The 19,076-nt window shown below is 44.3% G+C and overlaps 2 protein-coding genes across 3 annotated transcripts in view; one reads left to right on the forward strand and one right to left on the reverse strand.

Annotated features, from left to right (window-relative positions):
• abce1 (ATP-binding cassette, sub-family E (OABP), member 1) overlaps positions 1-5,581 on the forward strand; it is a 19,866-nt gene extending 14,285 nt beyond the window's left edge. Inside the window, exons 8-19 of the mRNA XM_015040911.1 lie at positions 536-632; positions 708-797; positions 1,321-1,442; positions 1,970-2,094; positions 2,576-2,672; positions 2,749-2,808; positions 2,877-2,935; positions 3,021-3,131; positions 3,719-3,861; positions 4,634-4,756; positions 4,998-5,109; positions 5,195-5,581. Of these exons, the coding sequence (XP_014896397.1) occupies positions 536-632; positions 708-797; positions 1,321-1,442; positions 1,970-2,094; positions 2,576-2,672; positions 2,749-2,808; positions 2,877-2,935; positions 3,021-3,131; positions 3,719-3,861; positions 4,634-4,756; positions 4,998-5,109; positions 5,195-5,242 (1,187 nt within the window). The 3' untranslated portion in view covers positions 5,243-5,581. The remainder of the gene's footprint in view (positions 1-535; positions 633-707; positions 798-1,320; positions 1,443-1,969; positions 2,095-2,575; positions 2,673-2,748; positions 2,809-2,876; positions 2,936-3,020; positions 3,132-3,718; positions 3,862-4,633; positions 4,757-4,997; positions 5,110-5,194) is intronic.
• A 550-nt stretch (positions 5,582-6,131) lies between these two features.
• The window catches only part of otud4 (OTU deubiquitinase 4), a 19,613-nt gene continuing 6,668 nt past the window's right edge, over positions 6,132-19,076 (reverse strand). Inside the window, exons 3-21 of one of the 2 annotated variants that reach the window (XM_015040897.1) lie at positions 18,636-18,686; positions 18,515-18,561; positions 18,124-18,196; positions 17,144-17,225; positions 16,235-16,397; positions 16,099-16,147; positions 15,712-15,814; positions 13,546-13,610; positions 13,372-13,469; positions 13,203-13,297; positions 12,769-12,928; positions 12,214-12,346; positions 11,889-11,963; positions 10,642-11,218; positions 9,979-10,566; positions 8,845-8,885; positions 8,114-8,762; positions 7,919-7,995; positions 6,132-7,101 (exon numbers count right to left, since the gene is read on the reverse strand). In XM_015040897.1, the coding sequence (XP_014896383.1) occupies positions 6,700-7,101; positions 7,919-7,995; positions 8,114-8,762; positions 8,845-8,885; positions 9,979-10,566; positions 10,642-11,218; positions 11,889-11,963; positions 12,214-12,346; positions 12,769-12,928; positions 13,203-13,297; positions 13,372-13,469; positions 13,546-13,610; positions 15,712-15,814; positions 16,099-16,147; positions 16,235-16,397; positions 17,144-17,225; positions 18,124-18,196; positions 18,515-18,561; positions 18,636-18,686 (3,528 nt within the window). In that variant the 3' untranslated portion in view covers positions 6,132-6,699. Of the gene's footprint in view, positions 7,102-7,918; positions 8,023-8,113; positions 8,763-8,844; positions 8,886-9,978; positions 10,567-10,641; positions 11,219-11,888; positions 11,964-12,213; positions 12,347-12,768; positions 12,929-13,202; positions 13,298-13,371; positions 13,470-13,545; positions 13,611-15,711; positions 15,815-16,098; positions 16,148-16,234; positions 16,398-17,143; positions 17,226-18,123; positions 18,197-18,514; positions 18,562-18,635; positions 18,687-19,076 lie in introns of both variants that reach the window. The other variant, XM_015040896.1, reaches the window with a different exon arrangement.

A 19,076-nucleotide genomic window follows, 5' to 3' on the forward strand; every position in this document is an offset into this window, starting at 1 on the left:
TTTATTTTTAAATTAAGAAATTTCTTAAATTTAACAATTTCTTAAAGTAATTAAATTTAAAAATAGATTTTCAAATTTAAAGAATAAAATTATCAAATTTATTTTTAATTTAAGAAATTTCTTAATTTAAAAATAAAAGTTTTAAATTTAAAGAATGAATAAATTTGTTACATTTTTAAAATTTTAATTTGACCAAATTTAACAATTGCTCCTGTACTTTATGAAATATTTCGTTCTATCTGATTGTTGTTAATATTGCTACTTTCTATGAACTGAGGCAATTAGTTCAGTCTAACGTTTATTGATTATTGATTTATTAGTGGCTGCAGCGCGACATGAAAAAGGAAAATGACGGTTAGCATCAAAACTTTGCGTCTTTTCTTCAGATTCTTTTCCTGATTGCGTCTTTTTTTCGACCACTGATGTTCATGTGACATTCAGTCCAGTATTATCGATCAGAGGAAGCCTTTGATTGATAATAAAGCTGAATCTTTGGTATTTTATTGATTAACCAGTAAAACTCTTTTCCCGGCAGACCTGAGTCACCTGCGGGAGAGGAACGTGGAGGATCTGTCCGGAGGAGAGCTGCAGCGGTTCGCCTGCGCCGTGGTCTGCATCCAGAAGGCCGACATGTGAGTCCGACTCGGGTTTCTAACCGGACCACGGAGCCGAGCCCGGGTCCTGACGGTTCTGTTTCCTGTTCTCAGCTTCATGTTCGACGAGCCGTCCAGCTACCTGGACGTGAAGCAGCGGCTGAAGGCGGCCATCACCATCCGCTCGCTCATCACCCCCGACAGGTGAGACACGTACATGATGCGTAGTTCTGATGTGATGTCACTTCCGGGAAATTTGTAGCTGACAGCCATCTTGGTAGGCAGTTGCTATGACAACAACAAGCTTAAAACTAGCTCTTACAAACAGTATAAGTTAATTACAACTGTTAGTCTGTTACAGTTTCTGAGTACTCTACTCACCTCTGTGTAATGCTAAGATAAACATCAGTGATATTTACTGCTGAACTAGCTAAATTAGCTTAGCTATTCCAGCTTTTCTCTGCTAGCTAGGACGGTCATGTAGCCTACGTCTTTATTACAGGAACTAACTGCCACTCACCAGAACCTTGTTGATCACAAAGAGTCCTGCGTCCTTTTCTAATCCATTTAAACACATTTTGTTTGTGTCTTTCCCTCACATTGGTCAAGAGAGCCCGCATGTATTTAGGTTTGTTGGTCCAGACGCCGTCGGTCTGCTGTGCCTACCAAGATGGCGCGGATCAGTTCCGCTTCAGACTTGTGTGATTTATGTTTTCTGCCTTGCCAGGTACATCATCGTGGTGGAGCACGACCTGAGCGTGTTGGACTACCTGTCGGACTTCATCTGCTGCCTGTACGGCGTCCCCAGCGCCTACGGAGTCGTCACCATGCCCTTCAGCGTCCGGGAAGGTCAGACCCAAACGCCGCGTTGAGGTCCGGCTGTCTGGGTTCAGACCTGGAGGCTGAGAAACCAAAAACCATCAGCAGATTTGATCATGTTTTACTTTGATTTTTGTTCAGATTATCCAAGTCATTGCAAGAGGATGTATGGCAAGCTGTTAATATATTTTACTGATAAGCTTTCTCTGATTTTGCTTTTGAAGTTGAAGCCAAATGAATTGAACAAATACTGTGTTGTATAAAAACAAAGATGCCTGTTGGTCCCTCTGAAAGTACAACTCTGACCCCACAGACGTATTTTAATAAACCTGTAGAGGCTTAATTAGCCTCCATGGTCAGAAGCTCTGTTGCTTTAGCGACTTTTCAAACCCTTCTAACGACTGAACCCAATAACTTCAGAAATGTAATGGGTTACTTTAACCTGAAAAATGTAAAAACAAACAAAAACATATTCTTAAATTCTTTAAAGTTGAATCTGCTCTGATGTAGCGGTTCTGGCTCTTAAGGCTCATTTTCTTCTTCTTTTAATCTTGCAGGAATCAACATCTTCCTGGACGGTTACGTTCCCACGGAGAATCTCAGGTTTCGGGAAACATCGTTGGTCTTCAAAGTGGCAGAAACAGCCAATGAGGAGGAGGTGAAGCGACTCCGGCACTACCAGGCGAGTCCTTACTTCACTTTACGCTCATTACTTCTCCACCTTCATTCAGGACTGAGGAATAAAATCCGTTCATCCAACCTTTGGTTCCTCTAAAACCTCCTTGTCAGGGCGGCCATCTTGGTAGAAAAGCTTCTGTTTATTTAAACTTTGAATTCAGGCCATCCGGGCTGCGAGGATTTTAGTTTTAATTACGAGGATAAAGTTGTAATTTTATGAGAATTTCAGTAACTAAATTAAAATGAGGAATGTTGAGAATGTAAACTTTGGTATAAATATTTGACCTTTTAAAACGTCAGTATTAAATTAGCATCAGTAGCAGGACTTTCTGCAAACGACTGAATCTGTTCTGAAAGATCTTTGCAAAGAGCTTATTTCTCATTAAATAAGCTCTTCCAGTTAAATTTTTCTTTAATCTTGTTGTGACCTTTGACCCCCAGCAGTGGCAGGTTGCTCCTAACATGCGGCTGTTTGTCGGTTTCAGTACCCAGACATGGCGAAGACGATGGGCGAGTTCATTCTGGACATCAAAGGAGGAGAGTTCACCGACTCTGAGATCATGGTGATGCTGGGAGAGAACGGTAAGCTGCTGGTTCGGTTCTGACCCGGTTCTGGCCGACCCAGTCCAGTAACCTGGTGCTGTCTGTCCGTCTGCAGGCACAGGGAAGACGACCTTCATCAGGATGTTGGCTGGAGGACTCAAACCTGACGGAGGAGGTGAGTTTCCCTCCTCATCACTGGTGAATGACCTTTCCTGACTCGTCTGACCTCCGGGCGTCTTTCAGGGGAAGTTCCCATCCTGAACGTCAGCTACAAGCCTCAGACCATCAGCCCCAAGTTCAAGGTGAAGCATCCAGCAGCTGAAAATGGAAACTGGGAAGAGTTTGTTGTCTTTAAACAGGCTAAATGTGACACGTTTGTGGCTGCAGGGCAGCGTCAGAGCTCTGCTCCACGAGAAAATCAGAGACGCTTACACGCACCCGCAGTTCATCACCGACGTCATGAAGCCGCTGCAGATCGAGAGCATCATCGACCAGGACGTAAGAGCCGCAGATAAAACGCCGCACAGTCAACAAACTTAACGAGGAAAGTCACGCATAACGAACGGTTCATCTCTCTCTGGTCGTCATGGAGAAATTCAGCTGCCAAGAGGAGGAAAGTTGGTTCAGGGCAAACAGAGAGAGGAGCCATTTTGAATAACTGATTTAAATACAGAAAGCTGGGCTGAATTATGCACCAGCTGAAAAGACAAACATCTGACTGTTTTTAAAACTCAGACCAAGCTAAAATAGATTACAAGGTGAAATGATCAACAGGTCGTACAAAAACAGACATGCTAACATTAGCCTAGCGCTAAAACATACAGAAAGAGTCAAATAGCTGCTTGTCAATACTTTAGATCACATCTTTTCAGAATAGTATAGATTTATTTCAATATGATCAACAAGTCATATAAAAACAGACATGCTAACATTAGCTTAGCGCTAAAACAAACAGGAACAAGAATCTGAGTCAAATTGCTGCTTGTAGAAAACGTCTCACTGCTCTGGTCCTGAGCGCCTAAAATAAACGTTACGTCTTAAAGTAACTCTCCTTAACCTTCCTCCTCCTCCTCCTCGCTGTCCAGGTGCAGAACCTGTCTGGTGGTGAGCTGCAGAGAGTCGCCCTCACGCTGTGTTTGGGCAAACCGGCCGACGTTTACCTGATCGACGAGCCGTCTGCGTACCTGGACTCTGAGCAGAGGCTGATGGCTGCCAGGGTCATCAAGAGGTGAGGCTCCATCACTGAGGTTCACGTTTCCGTCAGGAACTGGGTTCAGACGGCTTCAGGTGCAGCTTTTAGAGGTTTAGTTTATTATATAACATTTTCCAGGCTTGGTTTCTGTCTCACCATCTGAATGCTTTTGGTTTTACTGTTTAACTTCTAGCAAAATATTTACCACAAACCCAAAGTGGACTTTAGTGTTTATACTTCAAACGTGGGAGCAAAATTAGACTGGAAACCCCGATTAAAACCGGCAGATTTACACCAATAATCTAAAACTAAATGTCATTAATTATTATTTAATTGTGTCCTGTTAAGTTTACTAAAGTTATTTTATTTTATTTGCTATATGGAATGCTCTTCCTGACTCCACAATTTGCTGTTTTTCTGCTGAGCAACGTTTTTGATTCACCTTAGTTTTGTTTTAATATTTTATTTATTCAGTTTTTAAATTGTTTTTATTCATTGTAATTGCTTGTTTTTTATTATTATTATTAGACCTTTAAAATCTCCAGATCTAACGGCCATTATAAATAAGTCTTACTATTATTGTAATAGCATTTTTAGCCATTTATTTTATTTTAAATGGCTTGCCATATTTTTCTTTCATATCGTATTTTGGACACTGTAGTTTATTAAAATATGAATTTATTCAAAATTAGTCGATTCAATCTGAGGACAGAAAATAGTAAAACTTTCCTACCGATAGAAATGTGTTGCTCTAATGTTTCTCTTCCTGCTGGGGGCGCTGTTGTAACATTTTGCTGTTTTTTTCCAGGTACATCCTTCACGCCAAGAAGACGGCGTTTGTGGTGGAGCACGACTTCATCATGGCGACGTATTTGGCTGACAGAGTCATCGTGTTCGACGGTATTCCCTCCAAGAAGACGTCGGCTAACACGTAAGCTCCGCCCCCAAACAGGAAACGCTTTGACCTCTGAACCCCTTGGCAAACCCACAGAAAATGCTACAAAATATGCAAACATGAACTTTTAGGTTGTTTTTTTAAAGTCACTATTCCATAATCTTTGAGTAGGTTTAGCATAAAAGCTAACCTTCTACCGTCTGATTTCAGATGGCTGTGGAGGAAAATCAGATAATATATGATGACTTTGTTTTTAAACTGGCTGATTCTTCTTCAGGCCCCAGGGTCTTCTGGCCGGGATGAACCGCTTCCTGTCGCTGCTGGAGATCACGTTCAGGAGAGATCCGAACAACTTCAGGCCGAGGATCAACAAGCTCAACTCCATCAAGGTGCGTGACGCCTCTCTACGCCGACGACACTGATAAATATGAAACGTCACCAGAAATGACTTCCTTTCCTCCTCGTCTCTTCCAGGACACGGAGCAGAAGAAGAGCGGGAACTATTTCTTCCTGGACGACTAAAGCCGCCGTCCGGCGTGACTGACTGCGACCTCCCGGCTGCGGGCCGTCGCCCCCGGCAACGGGTCGCCTCCGCGTTTACAGCCGGGCCGCGTTTCACCCCAACGTGACAAAAAAACCAAACCAGAATCAACGAAAACAAAACGCATCAGCCTTTCTGTACAGAGCTGCGTTCAGTATCCAGCCATGTTGTGACGTGTCGGATGATGAAGTGCTGTGTGGCGTGGGCCTGACCGTGTGGGCGGAGCCAACCGGGCAGCGGCGTTGTGGAACATTCAGCAGCGTATTTTATCACTCATGCATTTACAAGTCATAATAAACAGACGCTTCCTGACCTGGAAATGACTCCTCATCTTTTCTACTGATTATTATTCCATACATTTATGGACCATGAAACATGTTTTTACAATTTTTTCATAAAATCATTTAGATAAGTGATCAGTTCTGCCTATTTTATTTTAGGTGCTCTTGTCACTTTAAATCCAGAAGAGCTGCTGCTGGCCACGCCCCTCACACCCCGCAACTCAACATTTAGCATAAAAATGGCTGCAAACGGATCCAGAACTATACAACCATCTGAAGAGCGTTGAGCTCAGATTAAATCAGCTATAAAAACTACAGCAGCAGATCTGGATTCAAACAAACAAGCCTCTTCTGTGATTGGAGGAGCAGCCAGACAGTCGTCCAATCAGAGAGCAGAAGAGAAGCAGGGGAAGTTTCAGGAATTCTGACCCAGCCAATCAGAATGCTTCATTTTGTAGCAAATATCAGCTATAAGATTTTAATTGGTCTTTGTGCCATTTAGACATGAATGTCATGTTTTTATGTTTGATAATTTTCTGAAGTAATTCTTTAAAATGTCATCTTGACTATCAACATAAAAAGCAACTAATTAAAGGTTTGAACCAAACTTTTTATTTAACCACATAGAAAATCCAAGGCAGACATTTTTTGTTCTGTACAGCAGTGTTTCTCACCAAATAAAAGTAGCAAACTTAAGGCACTGATTCCTCAGAGTTTAGATGATCTAAAGTGAAGAAAGAAGGTGAAACCAGCAGCAAACACACAGGAACAAACCTACACACACACACAGCACTGAATAAAACCTGAGCCCTGCAAACGCATCAGTCACCACAACTCATGTGCAGGCACTACGATGCATTCAAGTGACAAAGACTGTGGGAAACTGGAGTTTTGGAGGGGAAACAGGTTTTCTCTCGGCATGGAGAGGCAGCAGTGCAACAGGAGGGAAAACAGAGCGAATCATTTCCAAACGGGTTCCTCTTCCCCACGCTTCATACCTTAATTTATGTTACATGGATTTTAGACGCCGACCCGACCCAACTCTTTAATCCTTACATTCAGCCGTTCAGAGATGTAAACTTCAGATTGTACATGCAGAGCCGAAGAAGCAGAACGAAAACATAGTGTTCGAGACGCTGCTCTCTCGTTAGCCGGAGCTAGTAGCCCCTCTCCCGGCCCCGCCCCCTAAAGGAGGAGTTAAAAAAATGAGTCCCCGCCCCCTGGTCGCCGTAGCGACGCCTGCCCCTCACCGGGTCATAGCTGCTCCTGCCCCTGCTCCCCCCCCGCCCCCGGTAGACCTTCCTCTGCCCGCCGTAGCCCATGGTGAACGGATCCAGGTCAAAGTCGTCCTCCGTGCCGCACGCCACCGACAGCGGCTCCGGCATGCCGACGGCCGGCGGGAACACCAGCTGGCCCGGGTCGCCGGGGACGATGGGAACGCCGTACGGCTTGGCGCTGGGGAAGTGTTTGCGGGCGCCTCGGTAGGTAGACGGGGAGGCGGGGCTGCTGCCGGACCGCAGGGCGGCGTCCTTCAGGTCGGGGTCGGACACCACGGCGAGCTGAGACAGAAAGAGACAGCTACTGACCCCTAGTGGTCAAAACGGTGATTACTACTCTATGTTCTGCTTCAAAGCAGTGGACGCTTGGTCCGCTCCACGGCTCTTTAGACCTTTTGAGAGTTTTTCAAAGTTTTTCTTTAAATTCATCAGATTAATTGAAATAATTGATCAGACTCAAAGCATCAATTTGCTGAAAAACCAACATATTCAGAGCCTAAACTGTACAAAATATATGCATTTTGCATTTATAATGGAAAAGACTCTGTAAATATGTTTTAGCTTCAGCTGGTCGAAATTCACTAAAATAATGCTATAATTGCATTATAAGCAACAATATGTTTATTTTATTTAAAAAATTAAGTGCAACTTTTAATGCATTTCAAATACTGTGTGAAAAGACTTAAATGTAAATGTATAAAATTTTTATTTTCTAGATACTGTGACGGAATAGTGCTTTAGCGTTAGCTTCCATTAACTACAGTTACATCATGGTTGTTAGTTGCGCTAACCCTGAAGCTAAAATGCTAAAGCACTGTAATAGCATGGGATTTAGCGGAAGCTATTCCAAAAGTGCTGCGTCTCTGTGGTATGTAGGGGAAGCTAATGCTAAAGCGCTACACTAAAACTAATGCTAAAGTGATATACTAACACGGTATCTAGCGAAAGCTAATGCTAAATCGCTAAGCCAACTACCAACACTGAAGTTAAAGGTGTCTGCCACAGCTGCTAACAGTTTAATTAGTTCAACTGTGTAGTTGTAATGTTTTTAGCATTAGCAGAATTCAGGTAGCTCTGCTAATGCTAGTGCTGTACGTACTATGGGCTTGTTGTTGAGTGGGGGGTCCACCAGCAGCACCGTCCGGGTCAGAACCTCTCCAGCCTCCTTCTTCATGGCTGATGGGGAAAACGTTCCGTTATAAGCTGCATTGAGACATTTACACGTTAGCGCCTCCTGGTGTAGAAGATGTGAAACTGCTGTCATCTGCTCGTGCCGAGAACAAAAGCCACCTACCGTAGTTGGCAGTAACCACAATATTTCTGTTGTTGTTAGCGTTAGCCATGCTAACGGTGGGCGGGGCCTCTAGCGGACCCAGGACCCGGACGTGTCCGTGGCTGTGGACGGGGTCCGGGTTGGCGGGCTGCAGCTGCTCCATGGCCGCCTGGCTCACCTGGAGCTCCTCGGGGGCCGACGGCGGCTGGTACCCCAGGGAGAAGGGCGGGTACGGCGCCGCCGCCGTGTACAGCGGGTGCACCGCCGCCTGACCCGGGTGGAACCCCTGAGAGGACGGCGGGGCGTTGGAGTACGGCGGCGGGGGCGAGGGGTATCCGACGGGGCACGGCGGCGGGTTTCTGGGCGGTGGCCACGGCAACGAGGCGCAGGGCATCCTCTGCGGTGGCGGAGGCTGGGCGACCGGGTACGGACTCTGGTTGAACTGGGGTTCAGCGGGGCGGGGGGGCTCCGCCGGGGGACTGTGGTGGTCGTACTGGGGGGAAGGGGAGGGCGCTGGGTAGGGGGTCGGCTGGAAGGCCTCCTGCAGCTTGGTAGGGGGGCTGGAGCAGGGGTAGTGGGGGGACGGGGCGTGGGGCTTCATCTGCATGGTGGAGTACTGCTGCAGCGGGAAGAGGTACACGTAGGGGGAGAACATGGGCATGGAGTACGCCTGGAATGGAAACATTCAAGAACGTTTGTTTTAGTTACGCCGAAAACAAGACATGTTTCTCAAACGATTAGAGACTTTTTACCTTGACGCCCAAGTTGAAGAAAAACCTCAAGACGTTAACGTCTGCATGGAAAAAAATATACTTTTAGTCAAAATAAATCCTCTTTGCTACTTTATTGCCATAAACAAGAAAAAAAACATTATTCAAGTTCTGAAATTAATCGATTTCAGTGTTTTTCATGGTTGATATTTTATAGTTAGGATTCACCAAAGCAGATCGTCTCTCCTATTTCCTCCTTCACAGATGAAACGTCTGCTGGCTCATCTATCGGCGCAACACGTTTCCAAATCCGTCCAACCTATCGACGATCCCTGGACTCTTCATCTGTTCAATCTCACTCTTTCCTCTCTCACTTTGTATCTGAGCATCTAAACCAGAATGTCCCTCATTTCAATCCTCTCCGTTTTTATCCCAGTCAATGAACATCTACATGGTGTCTTTTTCAGTTATTCTCAGTATAGATCACAATATCATCCGCAAATAGCATGGTCCAGGAGGAATCCAGTCTGGATACATCAACATTTGTGCAAAAAAAAAAGGTGGAGCAAAAAAAGATGGAGCTTAGGTCTAAACCAAAGTTCATCCATCACTTCGACAGCACACCTCACCACTGTCTATAGCACCCTGATCTGTCACCCACGATTTGTTAATTTAGCAACATGGTTTCCCTTTCATCTACTCCCAATATAGATCACAATATCATCTGCATACAATATGATCCATAATCAATCTTTCCTGATTTCTTCAGTCTTACTACCAAAACAAGGTAGGGCTAAGATCTTGTCCCAGAAGATATAATCACCTGATCCCGACCGAACACCTCACCACTGCCTCACTGCCCTTCTACAGCACCCTGAAATAGTTTTCTGCCACTCCTGACTTGTTCATACGGTGACATGGTTACTTTTTCACCAATTCCCAATATAGACCACGGTATCATCTGCAAACGATATGATCCATGGAGACTTCAGCCCCATTTCTTCAGTCTTCCTGCAAGAACAAGCTGGAGATCTGAACCCAGGTGTTCTCAGCTGCCTCATTGTTCTTCCCCGAATTATTACCTTAGATTTATCATCTACCTGACGATCTCTTGTCAAGTACAAACTAAAACGTCACATTAATGGAGTCGTGTGCTTCTGTAAATTAGTGCTTCACCTTTCGGCAGGTCGTCTCCAGACTTGCTGGTGGAGAACGGCGGGATATGGGCGACCTCTCCTTTCTCCCCCTGGGGGAAGCCGGGGAACAGGGGGTCCTGGTAGAGCTGGGACAGCTGCTGCAGGGGGACGGCGCCATGGATGGGTTGAGGGAAGTGAGGTTGTAACGGGGGAAGAGCAGCAGGGGCAGCAGGCTGTGACTGCTGGGAGGCAGGAGGAGGAGAATCAGACTTTGGAGGCTCTGTGTCTTCTGAACTCTGAATGCTGAGGGACAACTCGGAGGACAGAGGGGAGTGAACCGGGGTGCCGTCAGACTGCGGCTGGAGTGATTGAGGTTCTGGAGACAGCTCAGTTTGGGGCTGCAGTTGTTTCTGGGGGGAGGAGACCTCGGCCTCAGGCTTGATCTGGTTTTGTGGCTCTTGACTTTGGGTCTGGATTTCCTGTGAAGAGTGTTGGGTTGTTCCTTCTGCCTGAGGCACCAAAGCTTTAATCAGGTTTGGAACAACCTGAGGACGACTCTGAGGGACGGACGTCTCACTCTGGGGAGGCTGAGACGGCGGAAGACTCGTCTCAGTTTTTGGCAAAACATCTGGAAATACAGAAAAATCAGCATGAAAACATCATCTGCATAGAACATAACATGCTGGAATGGACTTTAACTCACCGGTGTGGGCTGGTGGAGCTTCTTTGGGGTGAGCAGCAGGTGGGATCGAGGTGGAGGAGGGAGAGGGAGGACTGGGCGAGCGAGGCAGCGCGGTGAGCGGGGAGAAGGGGCGGGTGAAGCCCTGAGCCGCCGTCGGACTCGGAGCGATGGGGGCGATGAAGGTCGGAGCGGCAGCCGCCGATAATGGCGGAGAAGATGCAGCAAATGAGGAAGATGGAGGATGATGAGGGGCTGGAGAGGCAGCAGGGAGGACCGGGGTGATGAAGGAGAAGAGGCTGGAGGAGGAGGGCGCCGGGGGCTTAATGCCCGGCGGAGGGGAAACCGGCACGGCCGCGGCGGAGGCGTAGGATTGGGCGTTTGGTTTAGTCTCTGGAGCAGCAAAGGTGGGCGGGAGAACGGAGGCGGAGCCTGATGCGGCGGCGGCGGCCATGTTTACATTCAGAGAGCTCCGCCCAGCCGGGTCGGCGTTAGCAGCAGGAAGAGAGGAGATGGCGCGAGCAGCTGGAGGCGGAGTGGAGGAGTTCGGTCTGTCGCCTGCAGAGGGCGATAGCGCTCTGGTGTCTTCAACTGGACTCTTCTATAAACAAAACAAAGAAGAAGAAAAAACTGATTTAAATGTCCAGGATGTAAACTAACGATACGTCTAATTAAATTAATTATATTGGCCTAATTTAGCAACATGCAAACATCTGGGTTCTGATATGGGATGAAATAATTTGTCGTGATTAATCGTTTATTGAAATAATTGATTAATCATGATTCACCAAATACTAAATAATCGATTATTAAAAAAAATGTACCAACTAATTTAGTGATTGATTAATCGTTAACTAGAGTACAACGACTCCAAGAAAGGTGAGCTGCTAAAATGACAGTCAGAGCTTCAATTAAACCAAAACCGAACAAATATGAAAACCTTCGTCTGTTTTACCCAGAACTCCTCAGTTTTATCTTCATAAGGCTCAAATTCTGCAAAGTCTCCTATTAAACACTTATTTTTATCCAATTAATAAAAGTAGTTGGCAGAACACTGAGAACGCTGAGGCTATTGCGCCCTCTACTGCGCATGCGGGTCACTTCCAGGTCGTTTGCCTGATCAGACTGCAGAAACACATACAGGCTGCTAACGTGTGGCAGTGTGAACGCAGCCTAATACTGCATAAAAACATGAAACATCTCCAGAAAGTTCCAATTTTGTAATAAATAAGGTAATTGTATCTGAAGCTGAAGTTCTGGTGTGAACGCACCGTCTTGTTTCTCTGATTTCGCTTCTTGTCTCCAGTTTTCTTCCTGCCTGATTCAGCCTGAGTCGCAGTCTGACTCTGAGGAAGAAAACAAACATTAGGCCACAATTTAACAACACCTGCTCTCCAAAACAGACAAACACATCAACCTGCTCACTATTATGAGAGAAACACTCTGGTTTTATTCCCCAGAGTAAATAACTCGCTTCCCAAAGGAAATACGGATGTTGGTTTTAGTATTTGGTGCATATCGCGTTGTGTGACGATGCTAAGAAGCAGGATTTCCATCAGAAATCAGAGGATAGACGTGTGAAGGTGATGGACTCACGCCGAGGGCGGGGAAGCTGTTCTCGTCTCTCAGCTGGATCTCCAGCAGCGCCATGTTGATCTCCTCCTCCTCTCGGACCAAACGTTCCCGCTCCGTCAGCCTGACGGGCGGCTCTGCGGCGCTCAGCGACTTCCTGCACAGAATCACCGCCATCAGATCCACCAGAACACAGCCGCCCTTCTTTACCTCGCTTTTTAAATCTGAATTCACTATATATTATTTAAAAAACAAAAAAAGTGGACTGGTGCATCTGTAGTTCTGGAAGAAAATTTAATTTTCCACAAAGTCCGCAACAAACAAGTAGAAATGCAGAGAAACTATTTTAAGTTTGAGTGTCTTTTACATCTTGTTTATCTGGAAACAAAAGATCTATTTACTTTTTAAAGATTTATATTTTGAAGATGTTACAGGACAGAAACTAAGAGGTAAAAGCTGCTCTTCTGACGTTTTCACAGAATAAAGTCAAAGCTGACAAAAGAGAAACAGAAATTAAATAATTTAGGTCTGAATTAGAAGATAAATGATCAATCGTTCCCCTCTGATGTCGGCTCTGACCTGCTGGGCTTCCCCTGCTCCTCTACGGTGGCCTGCGGGGGCCACGAGTGTTGCTTCAACATGCGCCCGCTGGAGCCCACAGCCGTTGCCTGGGAAACGGAGGAGGAGGATGCTGGGATGGGCTTCCCTCGTCCTCTTCCTCTGCCCCGCCCCTCCCACTCTGAAAGAGCCGGAGAAGAAAACGCCTCAAACATCCAGGAAACGGAAACAAGGAGGACATTTATCACATCGTTTATCATTTATCACGATAAGTTTCTGATTTATTGCCACAATAAACTCCAATTAATGAAGGTTAAAAACCCAAAAATGTCCTTGTCATCAGGATTGTCACCACTTATCAGTTCACCTGGACCTATTAATGTCTTTCTAACTATAACATCGTGATTTGCTTGATTTTAGTTTGTGCTTTTTGTTGCTGCAGGTTTCAGCTTCACCTCCGTGTCCGTTGCTCAGCCTCTTGTCCCGGTTGGTGACGGTGGTCCAGCTGTTCTCGTCGTTCAGCGGCCGGATGCTCCACAGCGGCACCAGCCTGCACACCAACACACTCCGTTAAAACACACACACACACACACTGTTAACGCTCAGCGCGGCGCTGCGACCTACTTCTTCCCCAGGTCCTCCACCTGGACCGCCACAAGGCTGTTGTCGGGGGGAACGTCTTTGATGGTGGCCTTGTAGGTCCGGCCGTTGTCCAGGCGAACCTGGACGTTTTCCACAAACATGAAAATTACGTTTGAGTTCAAACACGACGGGCGAACCGGCAGCAACGTCACCGACCTGACAGCGATCCCCCACAGAGAACTGCATCCCTGCAGCGATGGAGTAATCCATCTTCTGCTGGGCTGCAAGGACACAAACACTGTAAATCACTGATTCTTCTGATAAAACATTAAAAACAAAGTTAATTAAAGCTCTTAATTTGACCACGATTTCCACAATGCAGACGGAGTCACAGGATTTGATAAACAAAAGGATGAACAGCAGCTTCTGTTGTGTTTTGCCCGAGATATTTATTTAAAGTTACAGTATCAAATTGTAACTTGTGTAAAAAATATATTTTTAATACATTTATTGAAACTGTCACAACGTTGTGAAAGTTTATCAAAACCCAGAGCTACACTGTCTTCTCCCACTGCTAACTAGAAACAACCAATCAGAGGCAGGAGGCGGGGCTTAGTGCTGCCAATCACCCTCAGTGTGTCGCTACTTTCTGCTTAACTGCAGTTGGATAACGATATCAGATGAATGGTTTTCCTTCAGTGGTAACTTGTTTCTCCGTCATCAGCGCAGTATTTTGGTGCCAAATTCGACGTAAACAGTTTTAAAAAGGGAAATTTTCTTTTACAACATTCTTCCTTTGGCACAAAACATGAGGAGAAACTTTTAACCAACTTGTAAAGCTGATGTTTCATCTGTGATGCACAACAACAGGAAATATTGACTTCCAGCTGTAGATTTGCTTATTTTTTTTCTCCATTCACACCAAAACTACGAACCCTTTGGGTTAATAAATACGTTTAAATGGGAGGAAAAGTGGAGAATAATAAGACGGATTTCATATCGCTCTGCACACATCAGATCCTAAAGCAGCAGCAGTTTGAACGTTTAAATCTGCTGATCCAGAAGCGGCTCAGATAAACGGCGAGTTTAAAGCTCCTGCTGTTTGCCTCGTTACCGTCGGCGACGCAGCTGCCACATAAACAGCCACCTGGAGTCTGAACACGACTCGTCTGCAGACGCTTTAAATATTAATGCCTCAGTTTCCCTCATCAGTCTGAGCCAGACGCCACATTATCGGCTCTCCTTCCAACAAACCTTCTCAGTCTGAGGAGTTTCTGCACCTCTGACGTCAGGTTCAGCTTAAACAACCTGAAACTGGTTCATGTGCAATTTGGAGGTGTGTGTACACATCTGTCCAACTGAAGGAGCCCGGAATGGAGCATTTTTGTTTGTTTTTCCTATTAAAGAATCGTATCATTTGTTGTTGAAATAGTTCATGCTTAGTTTATTGTTGAGTACGTAAAAAATAAAAACATGTTTGTTTGGTTTTAATTGTTTAGAAAAACAAAACGTGACAAAAAAGTTTAACTGATAAAATCTTACAAAATCCTTAAATTACTGAAGAAAACTCGTAGTCCAGAATAATCTGATTAAACTAAATCCTCAGATTCTCATCTTGTTTTCGTCATTTAAAACTCAGGAAAACAAAAAACTCAAACTCTTCAGTTGTCTTTTGGCAACACTAGTTGTTGTTGTTTGTTGTGTATTATGTGACTGTTAGTTTTTTATATCTATGTCAACCATGAGTCTGTTAAATAAATCATCTTTCTCTACCAGGCAGGACAGTAAATCTTTCTCAATTCTTGTTAAATTACATTAAACGTCCACCAGGTGGCAGCACCTCTCTGAAAAACACAGCCTTCCCTTCCTGTAAGACGTTACATCATCATAAATCCTGTTTTTTTGGTAAATCAGCATCTTTTCATTTGTTTCTTTTGTGTCTAAACTTTTCTATTGTTGATGTTCTGATGATAAATCTGGCCGCACTGCAAAACCACAAACTCCTACCAACCGACTCTGGTCGAGTTTCTGGTGCAAATATATTAGTTCACTAGAAACACGACTAAACTAAGGTATAAGTAACTTTTCAGCAAGATATTAAAGCTTGTTTAGAGTCAGTAACTCTTTAATATTGATGAAAAAGTTGACAGATTATTTCACTTTGTTATAAGTGAAATAATTTGGCAACAGAACTAGAACTTCTTCTGCAATATTAAGAATTATTTACTGAAAACAAGCTCCTGTATTTTGCTCAAAGTTGGTTTGGTCTTATTTCTAGTGAACTAATATATTTGCACCAGAAACCCGACCAGTCGGCTGGTTTGTGGTTTTGCAGTCGGATGTAAGAGACGACGTGATTGAGAGCGTTTCTGTTTCGCCCACCTCTCTTGGTCTTGTGCCAGATGTCGTAGTCGACGTTTCGGAGCAGAGTCGGGTTCAGGGAGCGCCTCACCCGCTCCGGCAGACTCCGGCCGCGGCCCCGGCCCTGAAACAGACACACCGTCACCCAGAGCGGGTCGGAACCAGGCAGCACCAGAACCCAGTGCAGCTTTTTAAATCAATATCAAGGAATTACTGACTGAAAACAAGTTTCTATATCTAACTGAAAAGACACTTTTTACTTAATACAAAACTTTGATGTTTGCATTAGAAACTAGATAAAAAAATTCTTGGTAAAATTTTATATTTTGCAGTGTAGCAGAAAACCCTAAAAGTATTTTTTTCCAAAGGTTACTGAAGTAACGGGAGTATTTTCTGCCCAGCAGTTACCCGGTAGCTGCCGGGTCTGGAGGAAACCGAGCCGGTTCCGTTTTCCACCCTGTGACGATGAAAACAAACGAGACGTTTTTGAGTTTCACAGGATTTCAGAAGCTTCATTTCTCTGCTGCGCGGCGTCTTCTCCCACCAAAGCGGCTCGTGGGTTTCCTGGTCGGACTCGTCGCTGCTGCCGCAGACGGCCATGCAGTCGTCACTCAGCAGGTCCGAGGGCCGGCTCGTCCTCTGACACGGGCCCAGGGAGCCGCGGTCCACCCTGAAGACGCCTTCGTACAGCAGCTCATACAAGATGGCTGCAGGACAGGAAGCAAACTCAACACTACTGGAACCGGACTGGAGGTCAAAGGTCAGACTATCTGTTCACCTAACAACATATTTTAGAGGGAAAACAGAGAAAAGGGTTCCTCTCCACAGTTCAAAATAGAAAAACTGTAAGCTACAGCCGTCAGGATTTAAATATAAAACCAGCAAAAAACAGAGGGAGAGAGGAGGAAGAAATAAAGGAAAAGAGAGAAACACAGAAAAGAAAGATAAAAAGCAAAGAAGAGCAAAATAAATAGACAAAAAGACGGGAAGAAAGGACACAAAAGGAAAAACACAAGGAAGAATTGAATAAAAAAACAAGGAAGACAAAAAGCACAAAGAAGGAAACAAGGAAAGGAAGGAAGGACACAGAGAAGGAAAAAAGAACGAATATGTGAAAAAAACAGAGGAAACAAGGAAGAAAGGAAAGAAGGTTGGACAAAAGGGAGGGACAAAGGACATAATGATGGACTGACGGAAGAATAGAAAGAAAGAAGAGAGGAAATAAATTGACCTGAATTGGATTCTGCTGAGTTTTGGGGTTGGATCCAAACGGGTCAGAAACGACCATCTGCCAGTTTCTGTTTTTCTATTGTTACTGTAAGTTTGTCAACATGACATCCAGGAGGAGTCCTGGCATCAATCTGCTGAGTTCTGCTTCGGTACTTTATGAAAAACTCGGTTCTGATCTGGAATAAGCCGGGCAGCAGCAGAAGGACCTCCTGCTGTGACTTACACTGGCAGAGAGCAGCGCTCTTCATGTGGGTGATGGGGTAAACGCTGTCGTAGTGGTTTCCATTCAGGAAGCACAACCGCACCTGGAGGAGAGGGAAACGGACCCGTCAGAGGCCCGGTTCTGACCCGGGAGGCCAGCAGCACACCGACCAGCCTGGAGATCAAGTTAAAGATGCTGAAAGCTGTAACTTCTCTCAACGTTTTCACATTTTAACCCAATATTTATTAACGATTAATCGAACTGATTACGATTAATCGATTAAATGATCGTTAGTAATTTGGTAATCGATTGTTAACAGGAACACTGACCACTGACTCTAAGAATTTAGATTTGCTGAAAGAACAACACAATCAGAACCGTAATTAATCCAAAACTGAGCAAAAACATAAACATTTTGCATTTAAGATGGAAAATATAAATTTTTCTATAAATATGTTCCAATACAAACTCCTCAAATTACAGTTTTACCTTCACTCTGTTGAAATTCTGTAAAAAAAATATTAAGGGCATTTTATAATCAAATTATTATCACTCAAAAGGAACCAACAGACCAGCAGACCGTATTTTTACCTGCAGATGCATCTTTGCTATAAATCATTAAATGTTCACTAAAGGGAAATGATGTTATAACATTTTAGGCTGAATTTTTTATTATTGAAAAAAATAACTGAATTATTTGCATCTTCAAATGTATTTCAAATATTGTCTAAAAAAAGGGCCCAAGTGGTTAAATAAATTTTTTTTTTAAAAATCAGCAAAATGTTGTGATTTTTATGTCTGATTAATCGATTAATCGTCAAAATAATTAATATTTAAACATTAAAGCATTAATGTTTAAACATTAAATTTTAATATTTAAACATTAAAGCCAGGATTATTTTTGCTGCTGACATGCTAACATTTGTCCACATTTCTTAGACTTGGAGTTTGAACCAGAGCTGAATGTAGATGTTTGAAAGCGTCAGGCTGCGGATCCTCACTTTGTCCTTGAAGTTGTTGTCTGTGATGTTCACCGCCGGCTTGCCGGGTTCCTGGAAGATCAGGAAGTCTCTCCTGATGGAAAACAAAAGGAATGAGGGGAGTCATCACCAGAGTCTCTTCCAGCATCCAGAACATTTTTACCAATCGATTTAAAGCTGAACTTTGAACTCTGCTTTGTATTTCAGTGAGATCGCCATAGCAACTAATTTTCTTCCTTCGTCATTCATGTTGGTTTTACGCAGAGATGAATGATAACTTTTGATTTTAAATAGTTTTCTGACTCCAAAGGCCAAAAACCTCAAAACTGGACACAGGAAAGAAACTAAAGAACATTTTTATCTCTAGACGACAGCGGGTGTGTTTACTTTACGAAGCAGCGGGTGTACTTACTTATACATGACAGCCAGAGCGTTGATCTCCACTTCTCCCACCCATTGCTGTAAAACCGTGATGTCATCAGTTTACATTCAGCGAAACGCCACAGAGTGAAATAATCAAGCTGAGGTTTTACCTGCGGGTCCTGCAGCTTGCTGAGGTATTCCTCAAAGTTTCCCTCGATAAACTGAAACAGAAATCAGAGCAACGAGTCATGAAAAACATCAAAGGATATATTTACATAACAAAATGTTTTACAGAAATGTACGGAGCCCCTAAGGGGACATGGAGGAAAAAAAAAAAAGGAAAGAAATCCCGACTTATTATCGCGAGATCCGGAGAAACTAAGTCGAGATCGCGAGATCCCGACTTATTATCGCGAGATCCTGACTTATTATCTCGAGATCCCGACTTATTATCTCGAGATCCCGACTTATTATCTCGAGATCCCGAGAAACTAAGTCAAGATCTCGAGATCCCGACTTATTATCTCGAGATCCCGACTTATTATCTCGAGATCTCGCGATCCCGACTTATTTTCTCTGTATCTCTAGTTTTTAAGTCGGGATCTTGAGCT

The sequence above is a fragment of the Poecilia latipinna genome, unplaced genomic scaffold (assembly GCF_001443285.1).
Source record: "Poecilia latipinna isolate Pla-1442-1.1 unplaced genomic scaffold, P_latipinna-1.0 Scaffold533, whole genome shotgun sequence".
NCBI classification, from domain to species: domain Eukaryota; kingdom Metazoa; phylum Chordata; class Actinopteri; order Cyprinodontiformes; family Poeciliidae; genus Poecilia; species Poecilia latipinna.